This window comes from Pempheris klunzingeri, chromosome 3, assembly GCF_042242105.1.
Source record: "Pempheris klunzingeri isolate RE-2024b chromosome 3, fPemKlu1.hap1, whole genome shotgun sequence".
In the NCBI taxonomy this organism is placed as follows: Eukaryota; Metazoa; Chordata; class Actinopteri; order Acropomatiformes; family Pempheridae; genus Pempheris; species Pempheris klunzingeri.
Window position 1 is genome coordinate 1,539,809 of NC_092014.1, and position 27,297 is coordinate 1,567,105.

The 27,297-nt window shown below is 44.2% G+C and overlaps 5 protein-coding genes and 1 long non-coding RNA gene across 7 annotated transcripts in view; 1 reads left to right on the top strand and 5 right to left on the bottom strand.

Annotated features, from left to right (window-relative positions):
* The window catches only part of ppp3r1b (protein phosphatase 3 (formerly 2B), regulatory s1ubunit B, alpha isoform, b), a 65,372-nt gene that overhangs the window by 13,367 nt on the left and 24,708 nt on the right, over positions 1–27,297 (top strand). The gene's annotated exons all lie outside the window — the stretch shown is intronic.
* On the bottom strand, positions 2,366–6,796 carry LOC139223518 (E3 ubiquitin-protein ligase TRIM21-like). The gene is made up of 2 exons (XM_070855452.1): positions 6,709–6,796; positions 2,366–5,176 (listed from the first exon to the last, which is right to left on the bottom strand). Exon 2 carries the CDS (start codon positions 5,172–5,174, stop codon positions 3,534–3,536), a length of 1,641 nt encoding a protein of 546 aa, XP_070711553.1. The 5' UTR covers positions 5,175–5,176; positions 6,709–6,796; the 3' UTR covers positions 2,366–3,533.
* On the bottom strand, positions 7,698–8,826 carry LOC139223781 (uncharacterized). The gene is made up of 2 exons (XR_011586024.1): positions 8,212–8,826; positions 7,698–8,177 (listed from the first exon to the last, which is right to left on the bottom strand). It is a non-coding gene; the product is annotated as an uncharacterized lncRNA (long non-coding RNA).
* LOC139223499 (E3 ubiquitin-protein ligase TRIM21-like) lies at positions 8,875–14,319 on the bottom strand. Its single transcript, XM_070855428.1, has 2 exons — positions 14,219–14,319; positions 8,875–10,574 (listed from the first exon to the last, which is right to left on the bottom strand). Exon 2 carries the CDS (start codon positions 10,570–10,572, stop codon positions 8,932–8,934), a length of 1,641 nt encoding a protein of 546 aa, XP_070711529.1. The 5' UTR covers positions 10,573–10,574; positions 14,219–14,319; the 3' UTR covers positions 8,875–8,931.
* LOC139223639 (E3 ubiquitin-protein ligase TRIM21-like) lies at positions 18,316–20,089 on the bottom strand. Of its 2 annotated transcripts, XM_070855608.1 has the most exons (2): positions 19,857–20,083; positions 18,316–19,400 (listed from the first exon to the last, which is right to left on the bottom strand). In XM_070855608.1, the coding sequence occupies exons 1-2, from the start codon at positions 20,081–20,083 to the stop codon at positions 18,443–18,445; spliced, it is 1,185 nt and encodes a 394-aa protein (XP_070711709.1). In that variant the 3' UTR covers positions 18,316–18,442. The 2 variants fall into 2 exon arrangements, with proteins under 2 accessions (XP_070711709.1, XP_070711717.1); XM_070855616.1 differs by having other exon boundaries at positions 18,316–20,089.
* Positions 24,032–25,714, bottom strand: LOC139223676 (E3 ubiquitin-protein ligase TRIM21-like). The gene has a single exon (XM_070855651.1). The coding sequence runs from the start codon at positions 25,706–25,708 to the stop codon at positions 24,068–24,070; it is 1,641 nt and encodes a 546-aa protein (XP_070711752.1). The 5' UTR covers positions 25,709–25,714; the 3' UTR covers positions 24,032–24,067.

Below are 27,297 nucleotides of genomic sequence, written 5' to 3' on the forward strand. Positions count from 1 at the left end.
TCTCCACGGCTGCCTGGCTGCCACTCTGACTGACTTTACTTTCAGTTCTGCAGTGTGACGTTGAAGCTCTGCTCCTCCTCTGGTTCCTCCCCCTGATTTACACAGTTGGTGATAAACACCTGAGTCATCATGTTTTTATTACTGGTTGTGCCGCCTCCCAACGTGACCAGAAATTCAGCTGCTGCAGGTTTAAAATTTGCAACCAAGTTTTTGGAGTAGAAATGACGTTTCAACAAATTGGTGTGGAACCATTTTACCATCAAAGATTTTATATTATTATTATTATTTCCATTTAGTGCAAACTTAAGTTCTTTACTCAGTGTTTAGTGGCCAGTGGTCGACTTAACGTCTGCTTTAATCCAAACGCTCACGTCCAACGTGTAATTCTGCTGTATTTGAACAATAAAAGTAATAAATAAACAATGTGAAGCTTTAAGGTGAGTGTTATTGAACAATAGTTCAACACTTCATAGTTGAAGTATCAAATAGTATTTTGGCTTAAACTGCACATCCCTACTTTGAAGCCAGTTTGACCTTGTGGTCAAACGGTGTAAATACAACAATGGCGTCCATCACGTGACACCAAACTGGCCCAAAAAGAATTTTTTTTCCACAGACTCACTTTGTGAAGGAGACATTTGTAAATCAGGGGACATGTTTTCATTGACAGTCACAAACCACGAAATGACTCGTTTCAAGATCAGAATTTGATCCATTCGGTTTGATAACATTTAGATTTTGATTAAATCATTTTGTTCCCACATCATAGCAGAGGGCTGACAGGAAGTCACCTGACTCAGTGCAGGTATGCGGTGCTCTAAGGGCCCAACTATACAGAAGATCTGGTTACTATTTTTTTTGGCTTCATGCTCCACTGAGCAGCTTCCACAGGTATGAACAGGGCCCCGCCTCTAATGCTGCACCCAGGTCTCTTTGTACCTCCAGGGGTTTGGCAGAGCTGATGAGAGCCACTGTGAAATATGTCTGACATGATGAGAGCAATGTGCGTGCCAGATTTTGTGATTATTTGAAGCCACAATGCTCTGACTAAGTCTTGCCACGCAATGGGGGCGCTATGGAGCCCCAAAACACTCAAGAACCCGATCACTGCATATTCTGGGAAAATGCGCTGGTTTTGATTAGTGCGCAAAGTTTTGTGAGTCTTGAAGTGAGTCGAAAATGAGTGTTCAGGCTAAAAGTAACGGGGGGACGCTTTAGAGCTGAAAGTGCCACGCCCGAACCCAACTGAGATTTAGAAATATTTACCAGTTTGATAAGTTTTGTGTTGATCCTGGTGGTTGAAGCTGTAAATGTGATCATCTGTACTCACCAGTGTTTGGCAGAGGCTCTGCTGTGTTGTTGAGGAGACCTGATGAAGTCAGTCTGGAGTTTCTTCAGACAGAAACACAGACGTGTCTCCACGGCTGCCTGGCTGCCACTCTGACTGACTTTACTTTCAGTTCTGCAGTGTGACGTTGAAGCTCTGCTCCTCCTCTGGTTCCTCCCTCTGATTTACACAGTTGGTGGGAAACTCCCCAGTCTTCTCTGTTAATATGGAGCAAAGGTGGTTCTGCACCCAACAGGTGGAGGAGGGAGGTTTTACTGTAGCTGGCGTCTCCTCCTGCAGAGACTGGTGTGAGGCTGTTGGTCGGGTCCTCGGCCATCATGAGTGATGATCCTGAACATGACGGACGGTGTGTTCGCTCACATGTACCAGGAGTGTTTGGTGCTCGGCGTGGCAGCAGTACGCTCACTTTGGGCTCATCATCCCTCTGTTGTGGTCCATCTAGTGGTCGTTCTGGTTGGCAGCAGCAGTTGGTGGTCCACATGGAGGCCTGTTGTTGTTGCTGCAGTGCAGCAGGGAGTCATGTACAAGTGGTCAGACATGAGGAGGCTGTCAGGTCTCCAGAAATGTGTTAGCAGGGCACAGAAATGTGCCCTGCTAACATCCAAAATAGTTTAAAAAAAAAAACACACAGGTACAAATCAGGTCTGTGCTGAACACAAACTGAGGAGATTTTCAACATAAGATACGTTAGTAAATACCTGACTTGTGAAACAGCTGTGGCTACAGATGTTAAATCTACTCCTCTGGTTGAGTTTGTACTCACCCTCCTGCATGCTATTCTAACTTTCTACCATTTTTCAGATTGTGTTGCAGCCTAGTGGCGATGATGAAGCCTAACGTTGGCTTTTTACTCCATAAATGTTTGCCGCAGAGCTGATCTTCTGTAATAATCCAGAATCTAAAGGAAAAATCCCATTGGCTCGAGTTCCTCCCCCTTTTTTTGTAAAATACCTGACTTTAAGTATGAATGTAATTTTACAGAAAACATTGTTTCATTCATTTATTCATTCTTGTCAAACATAAAATTCAAATGAAGTGGGTTCATTTCTCAAGCAGGTGTACACAAAGTTTTCTAGAGTAAAATACATGAATATTGTAAAATTAACAATTAGATTTAGACCTGAACGTCTCTGATCAGTGCGATTTAAACAAAACAAAACAAAAACCAGGCGTTGAAGTGACGTTTGCGGTTCTGGATAGAGATTCTCAGGCGAACATGTTCACACCAAGTCTGGGGTCTGATGGCGGCCGGTGATGGATGTGAGCATCACCACGTGCACCAGCTTCCTCTGCCGGCAGCACGACCCCGACTCCCAACGCTCCCGGGCTAAAAATGCCTCGTCGCTCTGTAAAGGTCAGCGTCGGGGCTGCTGGGAAAACTTGGTTTATTTTTAGTCACCGCAAAATCCCAGTTTTAATTAGTCGGTCACCTTGCTCTGACCCCCCCCTCCCACCACCACCCCAACACTCCCAAAGACATGAAATCTTGCTGCTTAATCCTAAAACAGTACTTTTAGAGTAGCGCCCTCCTCAGGAAGATTGAAGCTTCAGCTCATCTTTTGTCTCTAAATTACATCCAGCTGCTCAACAACAACACAATAGTTGTATTGATATCAGGAGGAGTACCATCAAACCTCACCGTGTCTGAGTTAATGGTCTTAAACGGGGAGACGTGAATGTCAGAGTTCAGTCTGGCTGTGTTTCCCCAGTCAACGGGCGGACTTTACCCGCTCAGGGGTATTTTCGGTCCCTGACGGTGCCACGCCTCGACTCCCCGCTCGTCTTTTCTCTCTGGACCACGACAGAAGAAACATCAGCACACATTTAAAGGTACTTGTGGAGTTTTTTCCAGCAGAAGCGCCACAGGAAGTTAGAGGAAGATCCTTTAGCATGTGTTGGATTGGTTAACTCACTGTAATAAGCTGTAGTCTTATATTAAGCTTTATAGTACAAAGAAATATTCTGCACACGTTTTCTGTGGCTGCACATCAAATAGAAAAATTAAAATGAAATAAGAAATCTTATCAGTGAAGTGCAAATCAATCACCAGTAAACATATTCTGTAGAAAACAAGAATAAAACATGTAAGTACAATATTATTATTATATCCTGAATATGTACGTTTGTTCCCTTTTAGTTAAGATTAATCAATACATGAAAAAAGAGAAGTTATTAGTTTACTTGACTAATTGACAGGAGAGATTATCAGAGGGGCAGAGTTTTTGCCTCCATCATTATTACACGGACTGAAGTAGGGGAAGAGTTTCTCAGTGAAGGAGCAGCTGGTGAAGGAGTAGATGAGAGCTGCAGCATCTACGTCATAAAAGGAGACCAGACCGTCCTCATAGTCCACAAACACCCCCACCTTCTGAGGCTGAGACCTCAGAGAGAGAAGGACTGGAGGGTTATCACGAGCTTTGTACTCATTCCCATTCCTAAACCATACAGTCCAGCAACCATCCTCAGGGCTCCGTATGATGTCCTCTTTCCTGCTGATCGACTCTCTGGCCACTCCTAAAGTCCATTCAGTTTTTCCTTTAACCTGAACCTCAAAGTAGAATCTGCCTGAAGAGAAACTCTGCTCTCCTAAGACAATGATATAATTAGAAAACCTCTCTGGATTGTCTGGGAGTTTCTTCTTCACATCACCATCATACACTTGTTTCCCATCATCAGACAGGATGAGTTTAGGATGTGCTGTATCAGGATCAAGAGTCACATCCACTGCAAACTTCTGGACCCTCCTCAGCTCAGCTTTAATCAGCTTCTTCATCTCTTTCCTGAGATCCTGCTCCAGCTGAGCCACAGCTCTGCTTACAGTCCCCTCATAGGACGGTGGAGGGACGCTGACCTCTGTCCAGTCCCTGGTGGCTGGAGGCTGGTTGGTGTTGAGGGTCTGGACACTCTGGAGGAGATGGAGGTGGTCTTCAGAGCGTGAGAGCTGCTCCACCTCAGTCCTCCTCTTCATCAGCTCAGAGATTTCCTGTTCCAGCTCTCTGATGAAAGCTTGGGCCTGTTTTTCTGCTCTTTCCTGCTTCTCTTTGATGGTGTTGATGAGCTCTGCCTGGCCTCTCTCAACACGCTCCTTCAGAGAAGTGAAGACCTGAACACCTTCTGCTATCTCTCTGTCTGCATCTTCCTGACTGAGGTCAGCTGACCGTTTGATCTCCTCAATCTTCAGTCGTCTCTTCTGGATCATCTGCTGGATTTCAGCCTCTGTCTTCCCCAGCTCGGCCTTCTGTCCTTCATATTCTTCTTTCAGAGGAACAAACTCATGTGTCTTGTGGTCTAAAACAGAGCAGAGCATGCAGACACACGTCTGGTCGGTCTTACAGAACAGCTCCAGAGGTTTATCGTGCTTCGTACACATCCTGCTGTCCAGGTTCTCCACAGGGTCGATCAGCTGGTGTCTTTTCAGGCGAGAAGCTGTCAGATGAGGCTCCAGGTGAGTCTCACAGTAGGAGAGCAGACACACCAGGCAGGACTTCAGGGCCTTCAGTTTGGTTCCAGCGCAGACGTCACAGGGAACTTCTCCTGGTTTGGACACTTGTTGCTCTGAGCTGCTGCTGCTGGCGTCCTGTTGAGCTGACTGTCTGAACTGAGAGACCATCTCAGAGAGCAAAGTGTTGACCCTCAAATCAGGTCTTGTGGTAAAAGCCTCTTTACACATTGGACACAGAAACCGGTCGTTGGTGTTCCAGTGTTCAGTGATGCAGGTTTTGCAGAAGTTGTGTCCACATGGTGTGGTGACAGGATCAGTGAGCACATCCAGACAGATGGAGCACAGAAACTGATCTTCAGATCTCAGATAGTTTGCAGCAGCCATGTCTGCACACAGTGGGAAAGAAAAGGAAAAACACTGTAGTCAAAAAACCATTTTAATTGTTTAAAACCAAAGATTTCTTCTGTCAGGTGAAGTAATTCTGAACTACATAAAGGGGAGAGCAGGTGAGTTGAGCCAGTTTTTACTTGAAGCGTCTTTTAAAGTGAGAACATGACAGTAATGCCTCCAGCTAGCAGGTGATATTTCATGATGTGAATCTGTGGAAACAGTTTTCACAATATGAGTATCCAAAAAACAAAGGAGAAGATCAGAGTAAATTGTTCCATTGATGTTAAAGTAAAACTGGTTAAATGGAAAACTATGAAGCTAATCCAATAACCAAATGACTGCCTAATGGTTTCATAAATGATAAAGCTGCAACGTCAAGTTGAAAAATTTAAGAACAAAATCACCTTTAAAATGAACAAACTTAAGTGTGATTAGCAAACTACTAAAACTATTCATCAATAACTATATTAAGTAGTTATCCAGACTTTGTGCTAAGCTAAGCTAACCGGCTAATGGTGACAGTGGCCATAGAGCCACTGAATTAATGACCCCTAGAAGAAGAGCTCTGGTGGTGATTTCTGACTCCACATGCATCAGTTGGATGCTGCTTCAGTGTAGAATTATAGTGAAATAATCCTTTAATAACCTACAGCTGTACTGACCCTTTGTCTTGATGAAGAAGAGCATTGCTAACAAAGCTCTGAATACCTGAAGAGAAACTCGTTACATTTCCTCTTGGTGCTTCACATTAAAAGCCTCCTGCTGGCTCTCTGCTGGAAAGCCTTTATTGTGAAGCAGTAGAGGAAACAGGAAGCAGTATGGCTGCATGAAGTGATCAGTAAACGGTGATGATACCAGGAAAGTGGAGGGAAACTAAACTCCAAACCACAGAGAATCAGTTTAACCCTTTATAGGGCACTCATTGAAATACTTAGAAACCACAGACCAGACATGTCAAACTCAAGGCCCACGAGATAATTTCATGTAACTATTAACAAAGGCCCTTCGGTTAACAGCACTGCCACCTTTCATACTACAACTCCCACAATGCACTGAACAGCTGCCACGCTAGTCCAACCTGTGCAGCAGGTATGACGACACACCGATCAGCTGATCACTGCATCGTCAGCACTTTTATAGTGACACTTAGAGTAGAGCTAAAACTGTGTAATGGAAAAGCGCCATTAAGCTAGCCCCCAAAATAAACGCCTAAACTTTGAACACAGAAACTTTCACAGCAGAGTTTTACCTGTTTGTCTATCGGAGGTAAAACCTGTGTGTCTTGTTTGATAGATATAAGACGACACTATGAGACAAAACATGAGGATAAGTAGAAAAAAGGAAAAATAAATTGACACACAGAGGCTGTTTAAAGCTGTTAAAGTGGTCGCTGGACAAACAGCCGTAGTTCTACTTTAACCAACGTCACAAGTGTGAAATGAGAAAAGAGGAACTTCCTGCTGAGCGGAGCTGAAGCTTTGTGTTGATCCTGGTGGTTGAAGCTGTAAATGTGATCATCTGTACTCACCAGTGTTTGGCAGAGGCTCTGCTGTGTTGTTGAGGAGACCTGATGAAGTCAGTCTGGATTTTCTTCAGACAGAAACACAGACGTGTCTCCACGGCTGCCTGGCTGCCACTCTGACTGACTTTACTTTCAGTTCTGCAGTGTGACGTTGAAGCTCTGCTCCTCCTCTGTTTCCTCCCTCTGATTTACACAGTTGGTGGGAAACTCCCCAGTCTTCTCTGTTAATATGGAGCAAAGGTGGTTCTGCACCCAACAGGTGGAGGAGGGAGGTTTTACTGTAGCTGGCGTCTCCTCCTGCAGAGACTGGTGTGAGGCTGTTGGTCGGGTCCTCGGCCATCATGAGTGATGATCCTGAACATGACGGACGGTGTGTTCGCTCACATGTACCAGGAGTGTTTGGTGCTCGGCGTGGCAGCAGTACGCTCACTTTGGGCTCATCATCCCTCTGTTGTGGTCCATCTAGTGGTCGTTCTGGTTGGCAGCAGCAGTCGGTGGTCCACATGGAGGCCTGTTGTTGTTGCTGCAGTGCAGCAGGGAGTCATGTACAGGTGGTCAGACATGAGGAGGCTGTCAGGCCTCCAGAAATGTGTTAGCAGGGCACAGAAATGTGCCCTGCTAACATCCAAAATAGTTTTAAAAAAAAAACACACAGGTACAAATCAGGTCTGTGCTGAACACAAACTGAGGAGATTTTCAACATAAGATACGTTAGTAAATACCCGACTTGTGAAGCAGCTGTGGCTACAGATGTTAAATCTACTCCTCTGGTTGAGTTTGTACTCACCCTCCTGCATGCTATTCTAACTTTCTACCATTTTTCAGATTGTGTTGCAGCCTAGTGGCGATGATGAAGCCTAACGTTGGCTTTTTACTCCATAAATGTTTGCCACCGAGCTGATCTTCTGTAATAATCCAGAATCTAAAGGAAAAATCCCATTGGGTCGAGTTCCTCCCCCTTTTTTTAAAATACCTGACTTTAAGTATGAATGCAATTTTACAGAAAACATGTTTTCATTCATTTATTCATTCTTGTCAAACATAAAATTCAAATGAAGTGGGTTCATTTCTCAAGCAGGTGTACACAAAGTTTTCTAGAGTAAAATACATGAATATTGTAAAATTAACAATTAGATTTAGACCTGAACGTCTCTGATCAGTGCGATTTAAACAAAACAAAACAAAAACCAGGCGTTGAAGTGACGTTTGCGGTTCTGGATAGAGATTCTCAGGCGAACATGTTCACACCAAGTCTGGGGTCTGATGGCGGCCGGTGATGGATGTGAGCATCACCACGTGCACCAGCTTCCTCTGCCGGCAGCACGACCCCGACTCCCAACGCTCCCGGGCTAAAAATGCCTCGTCGCTCTGTAAAGGTCAGCGTCGGGGCTGCTGGGAAAACTTGGTTTATTTTTAGTCACCGCAAAATCCCAGTTTTAATTAGTCGGTCACCTTGCTCTGACCCCCCCCCCCCCCTCCCCCCACCACCACCACCAACACCACCACCACCCCAACACTCCCAAAGACATGAAATCTTGCTGCTTAATCATAAAACAGTACTTTTAGAGTAGCGCCCTCCTCAGGAAGATTGAAGCTTCAGCTCATCTTTTGTCTCTAAATTACATCCAGCTGCTCAACAACAACACAATAGTTGTATTGATATCAGGAGGAGTACCACCAAACCTCACCGTGTCTGAGTTAATGGTCTTAAACGGGGAGACGTGAATGTCAGAGTTCAGTCTGGCTGTGTTTCCCCAGTCAACGGGCGGACTTTACCCGCTCAGGGGTATTTTCGGTCCCTGACGGTGCCACGCCTCGACTCCCCGCTCGTCTTTTCCCTCTGGACCACGACAGAAGAAACATCAGCACACATTTAAAGGTACTTGTGGAGTTTTTTCCAGCAGAAGCGCCACAGGAAGTTAGAGGAAGATCCTTTAGCATGTGTTGGATTGGTTAACTCACTGTAATAAGCTGTAGTCTTATATTAAGCTTTATAGTACAAAGAAATATTCTGCACACGTTTTCTGTGGCTGCACATCAAATAGAAAAATTAAAATGAAATAAGAAATCTTATCAGTGAAGTGCAAATCAATCACCAGTAAACATATTCTGTAGAAAACAAGAATAAAACATGTACAATATTATTATTATATCCTGAATATGTACCTTTGTTCCCTTGAGTTAAGATTAATCAATACATGAAAAAAGAGAAGTTATTAGTTTACTTGACTAATTGACAGGAGAGATGATCAGAGGGGCAGAGTTTTTGCCTCCATCATTAAGAAACGGACCGAAGTAGGGGAAGAGTTTCTCAGTGAAGGAGCAGCCGGTGAAGGAGTAGATGAGAGCTGCAGCATCTACGTCATAAAAGGAGACCAGACCGTCCTCATAGTCCACAAACACCCCCACCTTCTGAGGCTGAGACCTCAGAGAGAGAAGGACTGGAGGGTTCTCACAAGCTTGGTACTCATTCCCATTCCTCAACCATACAGTCCAGTAACCATTCTTAGGGGTCAGTATGATGTTCTCTTTCCTGTTGATCGACTCTCTGGCCACTCCTAAATCCCAACCAGTCTTTCCTTTAACCTGAACCTCAAAGTAGAATCTGCCTGAAGAGAAACTCTGCTCTCCTAAGACAATGACACACTTAGAAAACCTCTCTGGATTGTCTGGGAGTTTCTTCCACACATCACCATGATTCACTTGTTTCCCATCATCAGACAGGATGAGATAAGGATTTGCTGTATCAGGATCAAGAGTCACATCCACTGCAAACTTCTGGACCCTCCTCAGCTCAGCTTTAATCAGCTTCTTCATCTCTTTACTGAGATCCTGCTCCAGCTGAGCCACAGCTCTGCTCACTGTCCCTTCATAGGACGGTGGAGGGACGCTGACCTCTGTCCAGTCCCTGGTGGCTGGAGGCTGGTTGGTGTTGAGGGACTGGACACTCTGGAGGAGATGGAGGTGGTCTTTAGAGCGTGAGAGCTGCTCCACCTCAGTCCTCCTCTTCATCAGCTCAGAGATTTCCTGTTCCAGCTCTCTGATGAAAGCTTGGGCCTGTTTTTCTGCTCTTTCCTGCTTCTCTTTGATGGTGTTGATGAGCTCTGCCTGGCCTCTCTCAACACGCTCCTTCAGAGAAGTGAAGACCTGAACACCTTCTGCTATCGCTCTGTCTGCATCTTCCTGACTGAGGTCAGCTGACCGTTTGATCTCCTCAATCTTCAGTCGTCTCTTCTGGATCATCTGCTGGATTTCAGCCTCTGTCTTCACCAGCTTGGCCTTCTGTCCTTCATATTCTTCTTTCAGAGGAACAAACTTATGTCCTATGTGGTCTAAAACAGAGCAGAGCATGCAGACACACGTCTGGTCGGTCTTACAGAACAGCTCCAGAGGTTTATCGTGCTTCGTACACATCCTGCTGTCCAGGTTCTCCACAGGGTCGATCAGCTGGTGTCTTTTCAGACGTGAAGCTGTCAGATGAGGCTCCAGGTGAGTCTCACAGTAGGAGACCAGACACACCAGGCAGGACTTCAGGGCCTTCAGTTTGGTTCCAGCGCAGACGTCACAGGGAACTTCTCCTGGTTTGGACACTTGTTGCTCTGAGCTGCTGCTGCTGGCGTCCTGTTGAGCTGACTGTCTGAACTGAGAGACCATCTCAGAGAGCAAAGTGTTGACCCTCAAATCAGGTCTTGTGGTAAAAGCCTCTTTACACACTGGACACAGGAGCCTGTCGTTAGTGTTCCAGTGTTCAGTGATGCAGGTTTTGCAGAAGTTGTGTCCACATGGTGTGCTGACGGGATCAGTGAGCACATCCAGACAGATGGAGCACAGAAACTGATCTTCATACAGCAGACAACTGGCAGCAGCCATGTCTGCACACAGTGGGAAAGAAAAGGAAAAACAGTGTAGTCAAAAAACCATTTTAATTATTGTTTAAAACCAAAGATTTCTTCTGTCAGGTGAAGTAATTCTGAACTACATAAAGGGAAGAGCGAGTGAGTAGAGCCAGTTTTTACTTGAAGCATCTTTTAAAGTGAGAACATGACAGTAATGCCTCCAGCTAGCAGGTGATATTTCATGATGTGAATCTGTGGAAACAGTTTTCACAATATGAGTTTCCAAAAAACAAAGAAGAGGATCAGAGTAAATTGTTCCATTGATGTTAAAGTAAAACTGTTTAAATGAAAAAAAAAACTATGAAGCTAATTCAATAACCAAATGACTGCCTTATGGTTTCATAAATAATAAAGCTGCAACGTCAATTTGAAAAATTTAAGAACAAAATTCACCTTCAAATTGAACAAACTCAAGTGTAATTAAAGCTGCAAGCAGCGTTGGAGGGCCCTCGCACCTCCGTGCACGTCGGGGCGTGCGGCGGCTCCGCCCCGGTGCCGGACTCTGACCCTTCCACGCGGCTCAGAATGTTCATGTAGTTTGGACAGAGCGTGAAGGACTTACACGTCACTTCCCGCGTCCCCTATGTTGTGCTAGAAAACAGCCGCTAATGACGTCCTGTATTCCAGTATATGAAGTGTTGACTACACTGTGAAGGTCTTGAGGCTTTTGTGACTCAACATGAGAAGTGTGAAACACACTGGAGAATCTACAGTGAACTTGGAAGAGCTTTCGGTGCCATGGCGAGACACTGAACTTTGACAGCTCGCCACGCCCAAACCGTAAAAGATTATATAAAGCTTTTGATAACTTTTCATCTTGAATAGTGTTTCTACCAGCTGACAGAGTTTGAAGTCGATCGCTTCAACCCCCTCAGACTAGTTCGCTCATTTACGACCCCTATAAATGGCTGAAATTTTGACACTTAATTCAAAATGGCCGACTTCCTGTTGGGTTTAGGTCAACGCTCCAAGAGGCTTTTTTTGTAGGTCCTGTCGTCCTGCATAAGTATACCGAATTTGGTAGATGTAGGTAAAACGTGGACCGGGGGCTAGTTTGTCAAAGTTTTGTAGGGGGCGCCGTAGAGCCATTTTGGCCCACCCAAACCTGTTAACCCAATACGATTATTCATTTTAGGCCTCCTGACGTGTATGCCAAATTTGGTGAGTGTGCACGCATGCGTAAGCGTGGAAATTAAATTCGTTTTTCATGGCGAACGAGGCGTCGCCACGCTGACAGCATTTGGCAAAACCTCAAGGGCTTCATAACTTTGCATCAACCACGTCTTGAGAATGTTTGGCTCAAATTTGAGGTGTCTGTGGTTAACCTGCTGAGAGAGAGACGTCCGAGAAAGAAGACATGTACCTCCTCCCGCCAGTAGGTGGCGCTATGACTATGATTCAAAATGGCCACGTACATGTCTTCAGAGGTGGACAGTCATCAAACTGTATGAATTTGGTGAAGATAGGAGCTTGTACAGTGGAGTTACAGCATTTTTAATTCTGATGGCGAAAAAAAAATTTCAATCGACAGTGTCTGCGTCACCACGGCGACAGCTTTTGACGGAGACTCACAGCGTTCGCTCCAGACCAACACCAACATCTTGAGGCTTTCCTGACCACATTTGAAGTGGATCCGATCAACTGGCTGGTCTTGAGCCATCATAGCGTAAAACATAACGTTTCCTGTCACCACCAGGTGGCGCTGTGCCTTAGAATGAATATTGACATGTGGTTGTCTGATGAGAGTCCAGACATGTGAAGTTTGGTGCATATTGGATCACGTACAGTCAAGTGTACAACAACTTCCTGTTTGACGGCGAGGCACAGAATTTTGACAGCTCGCCACGCCCAAACCCTTAAAGATTATATCAAACCTTTGATAACTTTTCATCCTTGATATTGTTCTACCAGCTGACTGAGTTTTATTTCGATCGCTTCAACCCCCTCAGACTAGTTCGTTCATTTACGACCCCTACTTATCGCCATAAAATCCAAAATGGCCGACTTCCTGTTGGGTTTAGGGCATCCCTCCAAGAGACTTTTTTGTACGTCTTGAAGAGATACATGAACCCACCAAATGTCGTACACGTACATAAAACGCAGTTCCGGGACTCAAGGTTTGAGGGCGCTATAGAGCCATTTTGCCACGCCCATTTGTGAGACCCATAAAATATAAAATTTTTCGCCACGACTGATGCGTGTGCAAATTTTCCTGACTTTTTGAGCATGTTCAGGCCCTGAAATTTGTGTTTGTCTGGACACCAGAATAATAATAATAATAATTTTTACAGTTTCAACTATGTTTCGAGCCCCCTGGTCGCCTGGTTTTTTCCATTTCTTGTATTTTTTCATCCCCTTCGTGCTCGGGGCCTATGAGGTCCGTACACCTCTTGGTTCTTGGGTACTGGCCCGTTTTCCTCCCTTGCATGTTTTTCCCCCACGCAGTTTCAATAGGGTCCTCGGACCGCTTGGTGCTCGGGCCCTAATTAGCAAACTACTACAACTATTCATCAATAACTCTTTCAACTGTTTATCAAGAACTCTTAGCAAACTATTTGAAGTGGTTATCCAGACTTTGTGCTAAGCTAAGCTAACCGGCTAATGGTGACAGTGGCCATAGGGCCACTGAATTAATGACCCCTAGAAGAAGAGCTCTGGTGGTGATTTCTGACTCCACATGCATCAGTTGGATGCTGCTTCAGTGTAGAATTATAGTGAAATAATCCCTTAATAACCTACAGCTGTACTGACCCTTTGTCTTGATGAAGAAGAGCATTACTAACAAAACTCTGAATACCTCATGAGAAACTCGTTACATTTCCTCTTGGTGCTTCACATTAAAAGCCTCCTGCTGGCTCTCTGCTGGAAAGCCTTTATTGTGAAGCAGTAGAGGAAACAGGAAGCAGTATGGCTGCATGAAGTGATCAGTAAACAGTAATGATACCAGGAAAGTGGAGGGAAACTAAACTCCAAACCACAGAGAATCAGTTTAACCCTTTATAGGGCACTCATTGAAATACTTAGAAACCGTAGACCAGACATGTCAAACTCAAGGCCCGCGAGATGATAATTTCATGTAACTATTAACAAAGGCCTTGCGGTTAACAGCACTGCCACCTTTCATACTACAACTCCCACAATGCACTGAACAGCTGCCACGCTAGTCCAACCCGTGCAGCAGGTATGACGACACACCGATCAGCTGATCAATGCATCGTCAGCACTTTTATAGTGACACTTAGAGTAGAGCTAAAACTGTGTAATGGAAAAGCGCCATTAAGCTAGCCCCCAAAATAAACGCCTAAACTTTGAACACAGAGACTTTCACAGCAGAGTTTTCCCTTTTTCTCTATCGGAGGTAAAACCTGTGTGTCTTGTTTGATAGATATAAGACGACACTATGAGACAAAACATGAGGATAAGTAGAAAAAAGGAAAAATAAATTGACACACAGAGGCTGTTTAAAGCTGTTAAAGTGGTCGCTGGACAAACAGCCGTAGTTCTACTTTAACCAACGTCACAAGTGTGAAATGAGAAAAGAGGAACTTCCTGCTGAGCGGAGCTGAAGCTTTGTGTTGATCCTGGTGGTTGAAGCTGTAAATGTGATCATCTGTACTCACCAGTGTTTGGCAGAGGCTCTGCTGTGTTGTTGAGGAGACCTGATGAAGTCAGTCTGGATTTTCTTCAGACAGAAACACAGACGTGTCTCCACGGCTGCCTGGCTGCCACTCTGACTGACTTTACTTTCAGTTCTGCAGTGTGACGTTGAAGCTCTGCTCCTCCTCTGGTTCCTCCCCCTGATTTACACAGTTGGTGATAAACACCTGAGTCATCATGTTTTTATTACTGGTTGTGCCGCCTCCCAACGTGACCAGAAATTCAGCTGCTGCAGGTTTAAAATTTGCAACCAAGTTTTTGGAGTAGAAATGACGTTTCAACAAATTGGTGTGGAACCATTTTACCATCAAAGATATTATATTATTATTATTTCCATTTAGTGCAAACTTAAGTTCTTTACTCAGTGTTTAGTGGCCAGCGATCGACTTGTCCAACGTGTAATTCTGCTGTATTTGAGCAATAAAAGTAATAAATAAACAATGTGAAGCTTGAAGGTGAGTGTTATTGAACAATAGTTCAACACTTCATAGTTGAAGTATCAAATAGTATTTTGGCTTAAACTGCACATCCCTACTTTGAAGCCAGTTTGACCTTGTGGTCAAACGGTGTAATTACAACAATGGCGTCCATCACGTGACGCCAAACTGGCCCAAAAAGAATTTTTTTTCCACAGACTCACTTTGTGAAGGAGACGTTTGTAAATCAGGGGACATGTTTTCATTGACAGTCACAAACCACGAAATGACTCGTTTCAAGATCAGAATTTGATCCATTCGGTTTGATAACATTTAGATTTTGATTAAATCATTTTGTTCCCACATCATAGCAGAGGGCTGACAGGAAGTCACCTGACTCAGTGCAGGTATGCGGTGCTCTATGGGCCCAACTATGCAGAAGATCTGGTTACTATTTTTTTTGGCTTCATGCTCCACTGAGCAGCTTCCACAGGTATGAACAGGGCCCCGCCTCTAATGCTGCACCCTGGTCTCTTTGTACCTCCAGGGGTTTGGCAGAGCTGATGAGAGCCACTGTGAAATATGTCTGACATGATGAGAGCAATGTGTGTGCCAGATTTTGTGATTATTTGAAGCCACAATGCTCTGACTAAGTCTTGCCACGCAATGGGGGCGCTATGGAGCCCCAAAACACTCAAGAACCCGATCACTGCATATTCTGGCAAAATGCACTGGTTTTGATTAGTGCGCAAAGTTTTGTGAGTTTTGAAGTGAGTCGAAAATGAGTGTTCAGGCTAAAAGTAACGGGGGGACGCTTTAGAGCTGACGTGCCACACCCAAACCCAACTGAGATTTAGAAATATTTACCAGTTTGATAAGCTTTGTGTTGATCCTGGTGGTTGAAGCTGTAAATGTGATCATCTGTACTCACCAGTGTTTGGCAGAGGCTCTGCTGTGTTGTTGAGGAGACCTGATGAAGTCAGTCTGGATTTTCTTCAGACAGAAACACAGACGTGTCTCCACGGCTGCCTGGCTGCCACTCTGACTGACTTTACTTTCAGTTCTGCAGTGTGACGTTGAAGCTCTGCTCCTCCTCTGGTTCCTCCCTCTGATTTACACAGTTGGTGGGAAACTCCCCAGTCTTCTCTGTTAATATGGAGCAAAGGTGGTTCTGCACCCAACAGTTGGAGGAGGGAGGTTTTACTGTAGCTGGCGTCTCCTCCTGCAGAGACTGGTGTGAGGCTGTTGGTCGGGTCCTCGGCCATCATGAGTGATGATCCTGAACATGACGGACGGTGTGTTCGCTCACATGTACCAGGAGTGTTTGGTGCTCTGCGTGGCAGCAGTACGCTCACTTTGGGCTCATCATCCCTCTGTTGTGGTCCATCTAGTGGCCGTTCTGGTTGGCAGCAGCAGTCGGTGGTCCACATGGAGGCCTGTTGTTGTTGCTGCAGTGCAGCAGGGAGTCATGTACAAGTGGTCAGACATGAGGACGACTGTCAGGCCTCCAGAAATGTGCCCTGCTGAAATGAAATGAAGTTTTTTCTGAAGGTACACACCAGTTTTTGTTGGATGACTCTTCCAGAGAGACCAGACGACACTATTTGTCTTTCAGCAAACAGAACTTGAATTATTGTTGTTGTCCATCTTGTTGCCTGCAAGAGGAAGCACTGCAGAAAACTACAGATGAAAACAGGAAACTGCTCCTTTATTCCCAGTTCTAACAGGACTTTAAACTGTCTCTACTGGTGAAATCATTTCATCATCCCAGTGAGTGCTTCTTAACTCTTGGACTTTCTTTCTGTGCTCTCATTACTTTTATTGTCGTTCTTATCTTTTCTGTTTCAGACGGCTTTTTGTTCTGTGATGTTTCCTCTTGTTAGAAGCAATAAAAGTTATAAAGTGAAACCAGAGTGTGCCGTTGGAAAACATCATTTTCTTTAGCTTGAAAACGTCAGTCTGCCAAAACATCTCAACTCAAGGACCACTTGTTGTCTTCTTCTAGAGTTTTTGACCGTGTTACATGGTCTTCAGTTGTCACTGTTGAACTGTAGGTGTTCAAACTTTCCCCTTTTCTGAGCATTTTTAGGAGTTTGAAGGTGAATGAAGTGTTTTTGATGAGTGAATATGTATGTATGTTATGTTACAGTTTAAGACAAAGGATGAGTTCATGTGTGTTTAAACATCTGTCCTTTTTTTTGGTTTTGTCTCAGAATCATACACACAGTGACAGGAAAATATATCTGGGTATTTTTTGGGATCTGAGCGACAGGTTCAGTGATTTCACTACACACAGGAAACTGCTTCAAAAAACATCCAAAATAGTTTAAAAAAAACACACACATACAAATCAGGTCTGTGCTGAACACAAACTGAACAAATTTTCAACATAAGATACGTCAGTAAATACCCGACTTGTGAAGCAGCTGTGGCTAAAGATGTTAAATCTACTCCTCTGGTTGAGTTTGTACTCACCCTCCTGCAAACTATTCAAACTTTCTACCATTTTTCAGATTGTGTTGCAGCCTAGTGGCGATGATGAAGCCATTTTACTCCATAAATGTTTGCCACAGAGCTGATCTTCTGTAATAATCCAGAATCTAAAGGAAAAATCCCATTGGCTCAAGTTCCTCCCCCCTTTTTTTAAAATACCTGACTTTAAGTATGAATGCAATTTTACAGAAAACATTGTTTCATTCATTTATTCATTCTTGTCAAACATAAAATTCAAATGAAGTGGGTTCATTTCTCAAGCAGGTGTACACAAAGTTTTCTAGAGTAAAATACATGAATATTGTAAAATTAACAATTAGATTTAGACCTGAACGTCTGATGGCGGCCGGTGATGGATGTGAGCATCACCACGTGCACCAGCTTCCTCTGCCGGCAGCACGACCCCGACTCCCAACGCTCCCGGGCTAAAAATGCCTCGTCGCTCTGTAAAGGTCAGCGTCGGGGCTGCTGGGAAAACTTGGTTTATTTTTAGTCACCGCAAAATCCCAGTTTTAATTAGTCGGTCACCTTGCTCTGACCCCCCCCTCCCACCACCACCCCAACACTCCCAAAGACATGAAATCTTGCTGCTTAATCCTAAAACAGTACTTTTAGAGTAGCGCCCTCCTCAGGAAGATTGAAGCTTCAGCTCATCTTTTGTCTCTAAATTACATCCAGCTGCTCAACAACAACACAATAGTTGTATTGATATCAGGAGGAGTACCATCAAACCTCACCGTGTCTGAGTTAATGGTCTTAAACGGGGAGACGTGAATGTCAGAGTTCAGTCTGGCTGTGTTTCCCCAGTCAACGGGCGGACTTTACCCGCTCAGGGGTATTTTCGGTCCCTGACGGTGCCACGCCTCGACTCCCCGCTCGTCTTTTCCCTCTGGACCACGACAGAAGAAACATCAGCACACATTTAAAGGTACTTGTGGAGTTTTTTCCAGCAGAAGCGCCACAGGAAGTTAGAGGAAGATCCTTTAGCATGTGTTGGATTGGTTAACTCACTGTAATAAGCTGTAGTCTTATATTAAGCTTTATAGTACAAAGAAATATTCTGCACACGTTTTCTGTGGCTGCACATCAAATAGAAAAATTAAAATGAAATAAGAAATCTTATCAGTGAAGTGCAAATCAATCACCAGTAAACACATTCTGTAGAAAACAAGAATAAAACAAGTACAATATTATTATTATATCCTGAATATGTACTTTTGTTCCCTTGAGTTAAGATTAATCAATACATGAAAAAAGAGAAGTTATTAGTTTACTTGACTAATTGACAGGAGAGATGATCAGAGGGGCAGAGTTTTTGCCTCCATCATTAAGACCTGGACTGAAGTAGGGGAAGAGTTTCTCAGTGAAGGAGCAGCTGGTGAAGGAGTAGATGAGAGCTGCAGCATCTACGTCATAAAAGGAGACCAGACCGTCCTCATAGTCCACAAACACCCCCACCTTCTGAGGCTGAGACCTCAGAGAGAGAAGGACTGGAGGGTTATCACGAGCTTTGTACTCATTCCCATTCCTAAACCATACAGTCCAGCAACCATCCTCAGGGCTCCGTATGATGTCCTCTTTCCTGCTGATCGACTCTCTGGCCACTCCTAAAGTCCATTCAGTTTTTCCTTTAACCTGAACCTCAAAGTAGAATCTGCCTGAAGAGAAACTCTGCTCTCCTAAGACAATGATATACTTAGAAAACCTCTCTGGATTGTCTGGGAGTTTCTTCCTCACATCACCATCATTCACTTGTTTCCCATCATCAGACAGGATGAGATAAGGATGTGCTGTATCAGGATCAAGAGTCACATCCACTGCAAACTTCTGGACCCTCCTCAGCTCAGCTTTAATCAACTTCTTCATCTCTTTACTGAGATCCTCCTCCAGCTGAGCCACAGCTCTGTTCACAGTCCCCTCATAGGACAGTGGAGGGACGCTGACCTCTGTCCAGTCCCTGGTGGCTGGAGGCTGGTTGGTGTTGAGGGACTGGACACTCTGGAGGAGATGGAGGTGGTCTTCAGAGCGTGAGAGCTGCTCCACCTCAGTCCTCCTCTTCATCAGCTCAGAGATTTCCTGTTCCAGCTCTCTGATGAAAGCTTGGGCCTGTTTTTCTGCTCTTTCCTGCTTCTCTTTGATGGTGTTGATGAGCTCTGCCTGGCCTCTCTCAACACGCTCCTTCAGAGAAGTGAAGACCTGAAGACCTTCTGCTATCTCTCTGTCTGCATCTTCCTGACTGAGGTCAGCTGACCGTTTGATCTCCTCAATCTTCAGTCGTCTCTTCTGGATCATCTGCTGGATTTCAGCCTCTGTCTTCCCCAGCTCGGCCTTCTGTCCTTCATATTCTTCTTTCAGAGGAACAAACTCATGTGTCTTGTGGTCTAAAACAGAGCAGAGCATGCAGACACACGTCTGGTCGGTCTTACAGAACAGCTCCAGAGGTTTATCGTGCTTCGTACACATCCTGCTGTCCAGGTTCTCCACAGGGTCGATCAGCTGGTGTCTTTTCAGGCCTGAAGCTGTCAGATGAGGCTCCAGGTGAGTCTCACAGTAGGAGACCAGACACACCAGGCAGGACTTCAGGGCCTTCAGTTTGGTTCCAGCGCAGACGTCACAGAGAACTTCTCCTGGTTTGGACACTTGTTGCTCTGAGCTGCTGCTGCTGGCGTCCTGTTGAGCTGACTGTCTGAACTGAGAGACCATCTCAGAGAGCAAAGTGTTGACACACAAATCAGGTCTTGTGGTAAAAGCCTTGTTACACAAGGGACACAGAAACCGGTCGTTAGTGTTCCAGTGTTCAGTGATGCAGGTTTTGCAGAAGTTGTGTCCACATGATGTGGTGACGGGATCAGTGAGCACATCCAGACAGATGGAGCACAGAAACTGATCCTCAGATCTCAGATAGTTTGCAGCAGCCATGTCTGCACACAGTGGGAAAGAAAAGGAAAAACAGTGTAGTCAAAAAACATTTTAATTATTGTTTAAAACCAAAGATTTCTTCTGTCAGGTGAAGTAATTCTGAACTACATATAGGGGAGAGCGGGTGAGTAGAGCCAGCTTTTACTTGAAGCATCTCTTAAAGTGAGAACATGACAGTAATGCCTCCAGCTAGCAGGTGATATTTCATAATGTGAATCTGTGGAAACAGTTTTCACAATATGAGTATCCAAAAAACAAAGAAGAGGGTCAGAGTAAATTGTTCCATTGATATTAAAGTAAAACTGTTTAAATGAAGAAAAAAAACAACTATGAAGCTAATCCAATAACCAAATGACTGCCTAATGGTTTCATAAATGATAAAGCTGCAACATCAATTTGAAAAGTTTAAGAACAAAATTCACCTTCAAATTTAACAAACTCAAGTGTGATTAGCAAACTACTGAAACTATTCATCAATAACTCTTTCAACTGTTTATCAAGAACTCTTAGCAAACTATTTGAAGTGGTTATCCAGACTTTGTGCTAAGCTAAGCTAACCGGCTAATGGTGACAGTGGCCATAGAGCCACTGAATTAATGACCCCTAGAAGAAGAGCTCTGGTGGTGATTTCTGACTCCACATGCATCAGTTGGATGCTGCTTCAGTGTAGAATTATAGTGAAATAATCCTTTAATAACCTACAGCTGTACTGACCCTTTGTCTTGATGAAGAAGAGCATTGCTAACAAACCTCTGAATACCTGAAGAGAAACACGTTCCATTTCCTCTTGGTGCTTCACATTAAAAGCCTCCTGCTGGCTCTCTGCTGGAAAGCCTTTATTGTGAAGCAGTAGAGGAAACAGGAAGCAGTATGGCTGCATGAAGTGATCAGTAAACGGTGATGATACCAGGAAAGTGGAGGGAAACTAAACTCCAAACCACAGAGAATCAGTTTAACCCTTTATAGGGCGCTCATTGAAATACTTAGAAACCACAGACCAGACATGTCAAACTCAAGGCCTGCGAGATAATTTCATGTAACTATTAACAAAGGCCCTTCGGTTAACAGCACTGCCACCTTTCATACTACAACTCCCACAATGCACTGAACAGCTGCCACGCTAGTCCAACCTGTGCAGCAGGTATGACGACACACCGATCAGCTGATCAATGCATCGTCAGCACTTTTATAGTGACACTTAGAGTAGAGCTAAAACTGTGTAATGGAAAAGCGCCATTAAGCTAGCCCCCAAAATAAACGCCTAAACTTTGAACACAGCGACTTTCACAGCAGAGTTTTACCTGTTTGTCTATCGGAGGTAAAACCTGTGTGTCTTGTTTGATAGATATAAGACGACACTATGAGACAAAACATGAGGATAAGTAGAAAAAAGGAAAAATACATTTTTTTTGACCTCCTACTTAAGTTACCAAATATGGTGCCTTGCCCGATAAAGGGTTAAAGTCCCTACATAAGATTAAGAGATAAAAACTTTTTATTGATCCCTCAGTGGGGAAAGTTACTGCTGTTACTGCAGCTCAAGGGGACAGACATAAAGCACATAGTTAAAGAAGTAGAAAATTAAATAAACATAATATATACAGAAAAAAACCTAAAGTCCTGAGAGCTGAAACACAGAGGCTGTTTAAAGCTGTTAAAGTGGTCGCTGGACAAACAGCCGTAGTTCTACTTTAACCAACGTCACAAGTGTGAAATGAGAAAAGAGGAACTTCCTGCTGAGCGGAGCTGAAGCTTTGTGTTGATCCTGGTGGTTGAAGCTGTAAATGTGATCATCTGTACTCACCAGTGTTTGGCAGAGGCTCTGCTGTGTTGTTGAGGAGACCTGATGAAGTCAGTCTGGATTTTCTTCAGACAGAAACACAGACGTGTCTCCACGGCTGCCTGGCTGCCACTCTGACTGACTTTACTTTCAGTTCTGCAGTGTGATGTTGAAGCTCTGCTCCTCCTCTGTTTCCTCCCTCTGATTTACACAGTTGGTGGGAAACTCCCCAGTCTTCTCTGTTAATATGGAGCAAAGGTGGTTCTGCACCCAACAGGTGGAGGAGGGAGGTTTTACTGTAGCTGGCGTCTCCTCCTGCAGAGACTGGTGTGAGGCTGTTGGTCGGGTCCTCGGCCATCATGAGTGATGATCCTGAACATGACGGACGGTGTGTTCGCTCACATGTACCAGGAGTGTTTGGTGCTCGGCGTGGCAGCAGTACGCTCACTTTGGGCTCATCATCCCTCTGTTGTGGTCCATCTAGTGGTCGTTCTGGTTGGCAGCAGCAGTCGGTGGTCCACATGGAGGCCTGTTGTTGTTGCTGCAGTGCAGCAGGGAGTCATGTACAAGTGGTCAGACATGAGGAGGCTGTCAGGTCTCCAGAAATGTGCCCTGCTAACATCCAAAATAGTTTTAAAAAAAAAACACACACGTACAAATCAGGTCTGTGCTGAACACAAACTGAACAAATTTTCAACATAAGATACGTTAGTAAATACCCGACTTGTGAAGCAGCTGTGGCTACAGATGTTAAATCTACTCCTCTGGTTGAGTTTGTACTCACCCTCCTGCATGCTATTCTAACTTTCTACCTTTTTCCAGATTGTGTCGCGGCTTAGTGGCGATGATGAAGCCTAACGTTGGCTTTTTACTCGATAAATGTTTGCCGCAGAGCTGATCTTCTGTAATAATCCAGAATCTAAAGGAAAAATCCCATTGGCTCAAGTTCCTCCCCCCTTTTTTTAAAATACCTGACTTTAAGTATGAATGCAATTTTACAGAAAACATTGTTTCATTCATTTATTCATTCTTGTCAAACATAAAATTCAAATGAAGTGGGTTCATTTCTCAAGCAGGTGTACACAAAGTTTTCTAGAGTAAAATACATGAATATTGTAAAATTAACAATTAGATTTAGACCTGAACGTCTCTGATCAGTGCGATTTAAACAAAACAAAACAAAAACCAGGCGTTGAAGTGACGTTTGCGGTTCTGGATAGAGATTCACAGGTGAACATGTTCACACCAAGTCTGGGGTCTGATGGCGGCCGGTGATGGATGTGAGCATCACCACGTGCACCAGCTTCCTCTGCCGGCAGCACGACCCCGACTCCCAACGCTCCCGGGCTAAAAATGCCTCGTCGCTCTGTAAAGGTCAGCGTCGGGGCTGCTGGGAAAACTTGGTTTATTTTTAGTCACCGCAAAATCCCAGTTTTAATTAGTCGGTCACCTTGCTCTGACCCCCCCTCCCACCACCACCCCAACACTCCCAAAGACATGAAATCTTGCTGCTTAATCCTAAAACAGTACTTTTAGAGTAGCGCCCTCCTCAGGAAGATTGAAGCTTCAGCTCATCTTTTGTCTCTAAATTACATCCAGCTGCTCAACAACAACACAATAGTTGTATTGATATCAGGAGGAGTACCATCAAACCTCACCGTGTCTGAGTTAATGGTCTTAAACGGGGAGACGTGAATGTCAGAGTTCAGTCTGGCTGTGTTTCCCCAGTCAACGGGCGGACTTTACCCGCTCAGGGGTATTTTCGGTCCCTGACGGTGCCACGCCTCGACTCCCCGCTCGTCTTTTCTCTCTGGACCACGACAGAAGAAACATCAGCACACATTTAAAGGTACTTGTGGAGTTTTTTCCAGCAGAAGCGCCACAGGAAGTTAGAGGAAGATCCTTTAGCATGTGTTGGATTGGTTAACTCACTGTAATAAGCTGTAGTCTTATATTAAGCTTTATAGTACAAAGAAATATTCTGCACACGTTTTCTGTGGCTGCACATCAAATAGAAAAATTAAAATGAAATAAGAAATCTTATCAGTGAAGTGCAAATCAATCACCAGTAAACATATTCTGTAGAAAACAAGAATAAAACATGTAAGTACAATATTATTATTATATCCTGAATATGTACGTTTGTTCCCTTTTAGTTAAGATTAATCAATACATGAAAAAAGAGAAGTTATTAGTTTACTTGACTAATTGACAGGAGAGATGATCAGAGGGGCAGAGTTTTTGCCTCCATCATTAAGACCTGGACAGAAGTAGGGGAAGAGTTTCTCAGTGAAGGAGCAGCTGGTGAAGGAGTAGATGAGAGCTGCAGCATCTACGTCATAAAAGGAGACCAGACCGTCCTCATAGTCCACAAACACCCCCACCTTCTGAGGCTGAGACCTCAGAGAGAGACGGACTGAAGGGTTATCAGCAGCTTCGTACTCATTCCCATTCCTCAAACATACAGTCCAGTAACCATTCTTAGGGGTCAGTATGATGTTCTCTTTCCTGTTGATCGACTCTCTGGCCACTCCTAAATCCCAATTAGTTTTTCCTTTAACCTGAACCTCAAAGTAGAATCTGCCTGAAGAGAAACTCTGCTCTCCTAAGACAATGGCACACTCAGAAAACCTCTCTGGATTGTCTGGGAGTTTCTTCTTCACATCACCATGATTCACTTGTTTCCCATCATCAGACAGGATGAGTTTAGGATGTGCTGTATCAGGATCAAGAGTCACATCCACTGCAAACTTCTGGACCCTCCTCAGCTCAGCTTTAATCAGCTTCTTCATCTCTTTACTGAGATCCTCCTCCAGCTGAGCCACAGCTCTGCTCACAGTCCCCTCATAGGACGGTGGAGGGACGCTGACCTCTGTCCAGTCCCTGGTGGCTGGAGGCTGGTTGGTGTTGAGGGTCTGGACACTCTGGAGGAGATGGAGGTGGTCTTCAGAGCGTGAGAGCTGCTCCACCTCAGTCCTCCTCTTCATCAGCTCAGAGATTTCCTGTTCCAGCTCTCTGATGAAAGCTTGGGCCTGTTTTTCTGCTCTTTCCTGCTTCTCTTTGATGGTGTTGATGAGCTCTGCCTGGCCTCTCTCAACACGCTCCTTCAGAGAAGTGAAGACCTGAACACCTTCTGCTATCTCTCTGTCTGCATCTTCCTGACTGAGGTCAGCTGACCGTTTGATCTCCTCAATCTTCAGTCGTCTCTTCTGGATCATCTGCTGGATTTCAGCCTCTGTCTTCCCCAGCTCGGCCTTCTGTCCTTCATATTCTTCTTTCAGAGGAACAAACTTATGTGTCTTGTGGTCTAAAACAGAGCAGAGCATGCAGATATACGTCTGGTCGGTCTTACAGAACAGCTCCAGAGGTTTATCGTGCTTCGTACACATCCTGCTGTCCAGGTTCTCCACAGGGTCGATCAGCTGGTGTCTTTTCAGGCCTGAAGCTGTCAGATGAGGCTCCAGGTGAGTCTCACAGTAGGAGACCAGACACACCAGGCAGGACTTCAGGGCCTTCAGTTTGGTTCCAGCGCAGACGTCACAGGGAACTTCTCCTGGTTTGGACACTTGTTGCTCTGAGCTGCTGCCGCTGGCGTCCTGTTGAGCTGACTGTCTGAACTGAGAGACCATCTCAGAGAGCAAAGTGTTGACCCTCAAATCAGGTCTTGTGGTAAAAGCCTCTTTACACACTGGACACAGAAACCGGTCGTTAGTGTTCCAGTGTTCAGTGATGCAGGTTTTGCAGAAGTTGTGTCCACATGGTGTGGTGACGGGATCAGTGAGCACATCCAGACAGATGGAGCACAGAAACTGATCTTCATACAGCAGAAAACTAGCAGCAGCCATGTCTGCACACAGTGGGAAAGAAAAGGAAAAACAGTGTAGTCAAAAAACCATTTTAATTATTGTTTAAAACCAAAGATTTCTTCTGTCAGGTGAAGTAATTCTGAACTACATATAGGGGAGAGCGGGTGAGTTGAGCCAGTTTTTACTTGAAGCGTCTGTTAAAGTGAGAACATGACAGTAATGCCTCCAGCTAGCAGGTGATATTTCATGATGTGAATCTGTGGAAACAGTTTTCACAATATGAGTATCCAAAAAACAAAGAAGAGGATCAGAGTAAATTGTTCCATTGATGTTAAAGTAAAACTGTTTAAATTAAGAAAAAAAAAACGATGAAGCTAATCCAATAACCAAATGACTGCCTAATGGTTTCATAAATGATAAAGCTGCAACGCCAATTTGAAAAATTTAAGAACAAAATCACCTTTTAAAATGAACAAACTCAAGTGTGATTAGCAAACTACTAAAACTATTAATCAATAACTATATTAAGTAGTTATCCAGACTTTGTGCTAAGCTAAGCTAACCGGCTAATGGTGACAGTGGCCATAGAGCCACTGAATTAATGACCCCTAGAAGAAGAGCTCTGGTGGTGATTTCTGACTCCACATGCATCAGTTGGATGCTGCTTCAGTGTAGAATTATAGTGAAATAATCCTTTAATAACCTACAGCTGTACTGACCCTTTGTCTTGATGAAGAAGAGCATTGCTAACAAACCTCTGAATACCTGAAGAGAAACTCGTTACATTTCCTCTTGGTGCTTCACATTAAAAGCCTCCTGCTGGCTCTCTGCTGGAAAGCCATCTCATCCGGCCCGTGAGATAATTTCATGTGGCTATTAAGAATATCATATCAATATCATACTACAAATCCCACAATGCACTGAACAGGTGCCACGCTAGTCCAACCTGTGCAGCAGGTATGACACACCGATCATCTGATCAATGCATCGTTAGCTCTTTTATAGTGGCACTTAAGCCTCCAAGATAAACGGCAAAGGAAAAGTGGACTTTGAACACAGAGACTTTCACAGCAGGTGAGTTTTCCCTGTTAGATAAAGACGACACTATGAGACAAAACGTGAGGATAAGTAGAAAAAAAGTACAAATAATTAAAGTTTATTCATTTTTTGAGGAAAAGTTTTTGAAGTTTGGCTGTTTAAATCCACATAAAATATATATTTTATTATATACTTTAATAAATAGTCACTTTTGGACTCTTCAATAAATGTTGAGTCCGTTTGGCCCTCGATTTAGACTATGTTTTAAGTTTTGGCCCCTTCTTTGATTGAGTTTGACCCTCCTGCCGTAGACCATCACTGGTGGTCATTACAAGACTTTTACTTTTGTGAAAAAAAATGAAAAAAACAAAAAAATTCTATTTAATGGTGAAAATCAAGGTCAGGGAAGTTTCCATATATGTTTTTTTGCCCGTCTGTCATGTCGCTGATTGGCTTGGAGAAATCTGGTAGTTCTGCTGTGTCATGGTGAGGCATGGGGGGGGCATTTTGAACTTATTACCAAATATGGTGCCTTACCCAATAAAGGGTTAAAGTCCTTAGATAAGATTAAGAGATAAAAACTTTTTATT

Bases quoted from the DNA above. Each gene is read 5' to 3' on its own strand.
- LOC139223518 (XM_070855452.1), bottom strand. From the start codon at position 5,174: ATGGCTGCTGCAAACTATCTGAGATCTGAAGATCAGTTTCTGTGCTCC.
- LOC139223499 (XM_070855428.1), bottom strand. From the start codon at position 10,572: ATGGCTGCTGCCAGTTGTCTGCTGTATGAAGATCAGTTTCTGTGCTCC.
- LOC139223639 (XM_070855616.1), bottom strand. From the start codon at position 20,083: ATGGCTGCTGCAAACTATCTGAGATCTGAGGATCAGTTTCTGTGCTCC.
- LOC139223676 (XM_070855651.1), bottom strand. From the start codon at position 25,708: ATGGCTGCTGCTAGTTTTCTGCTGTATGAAGATCAGTTTCTGTGCTCC.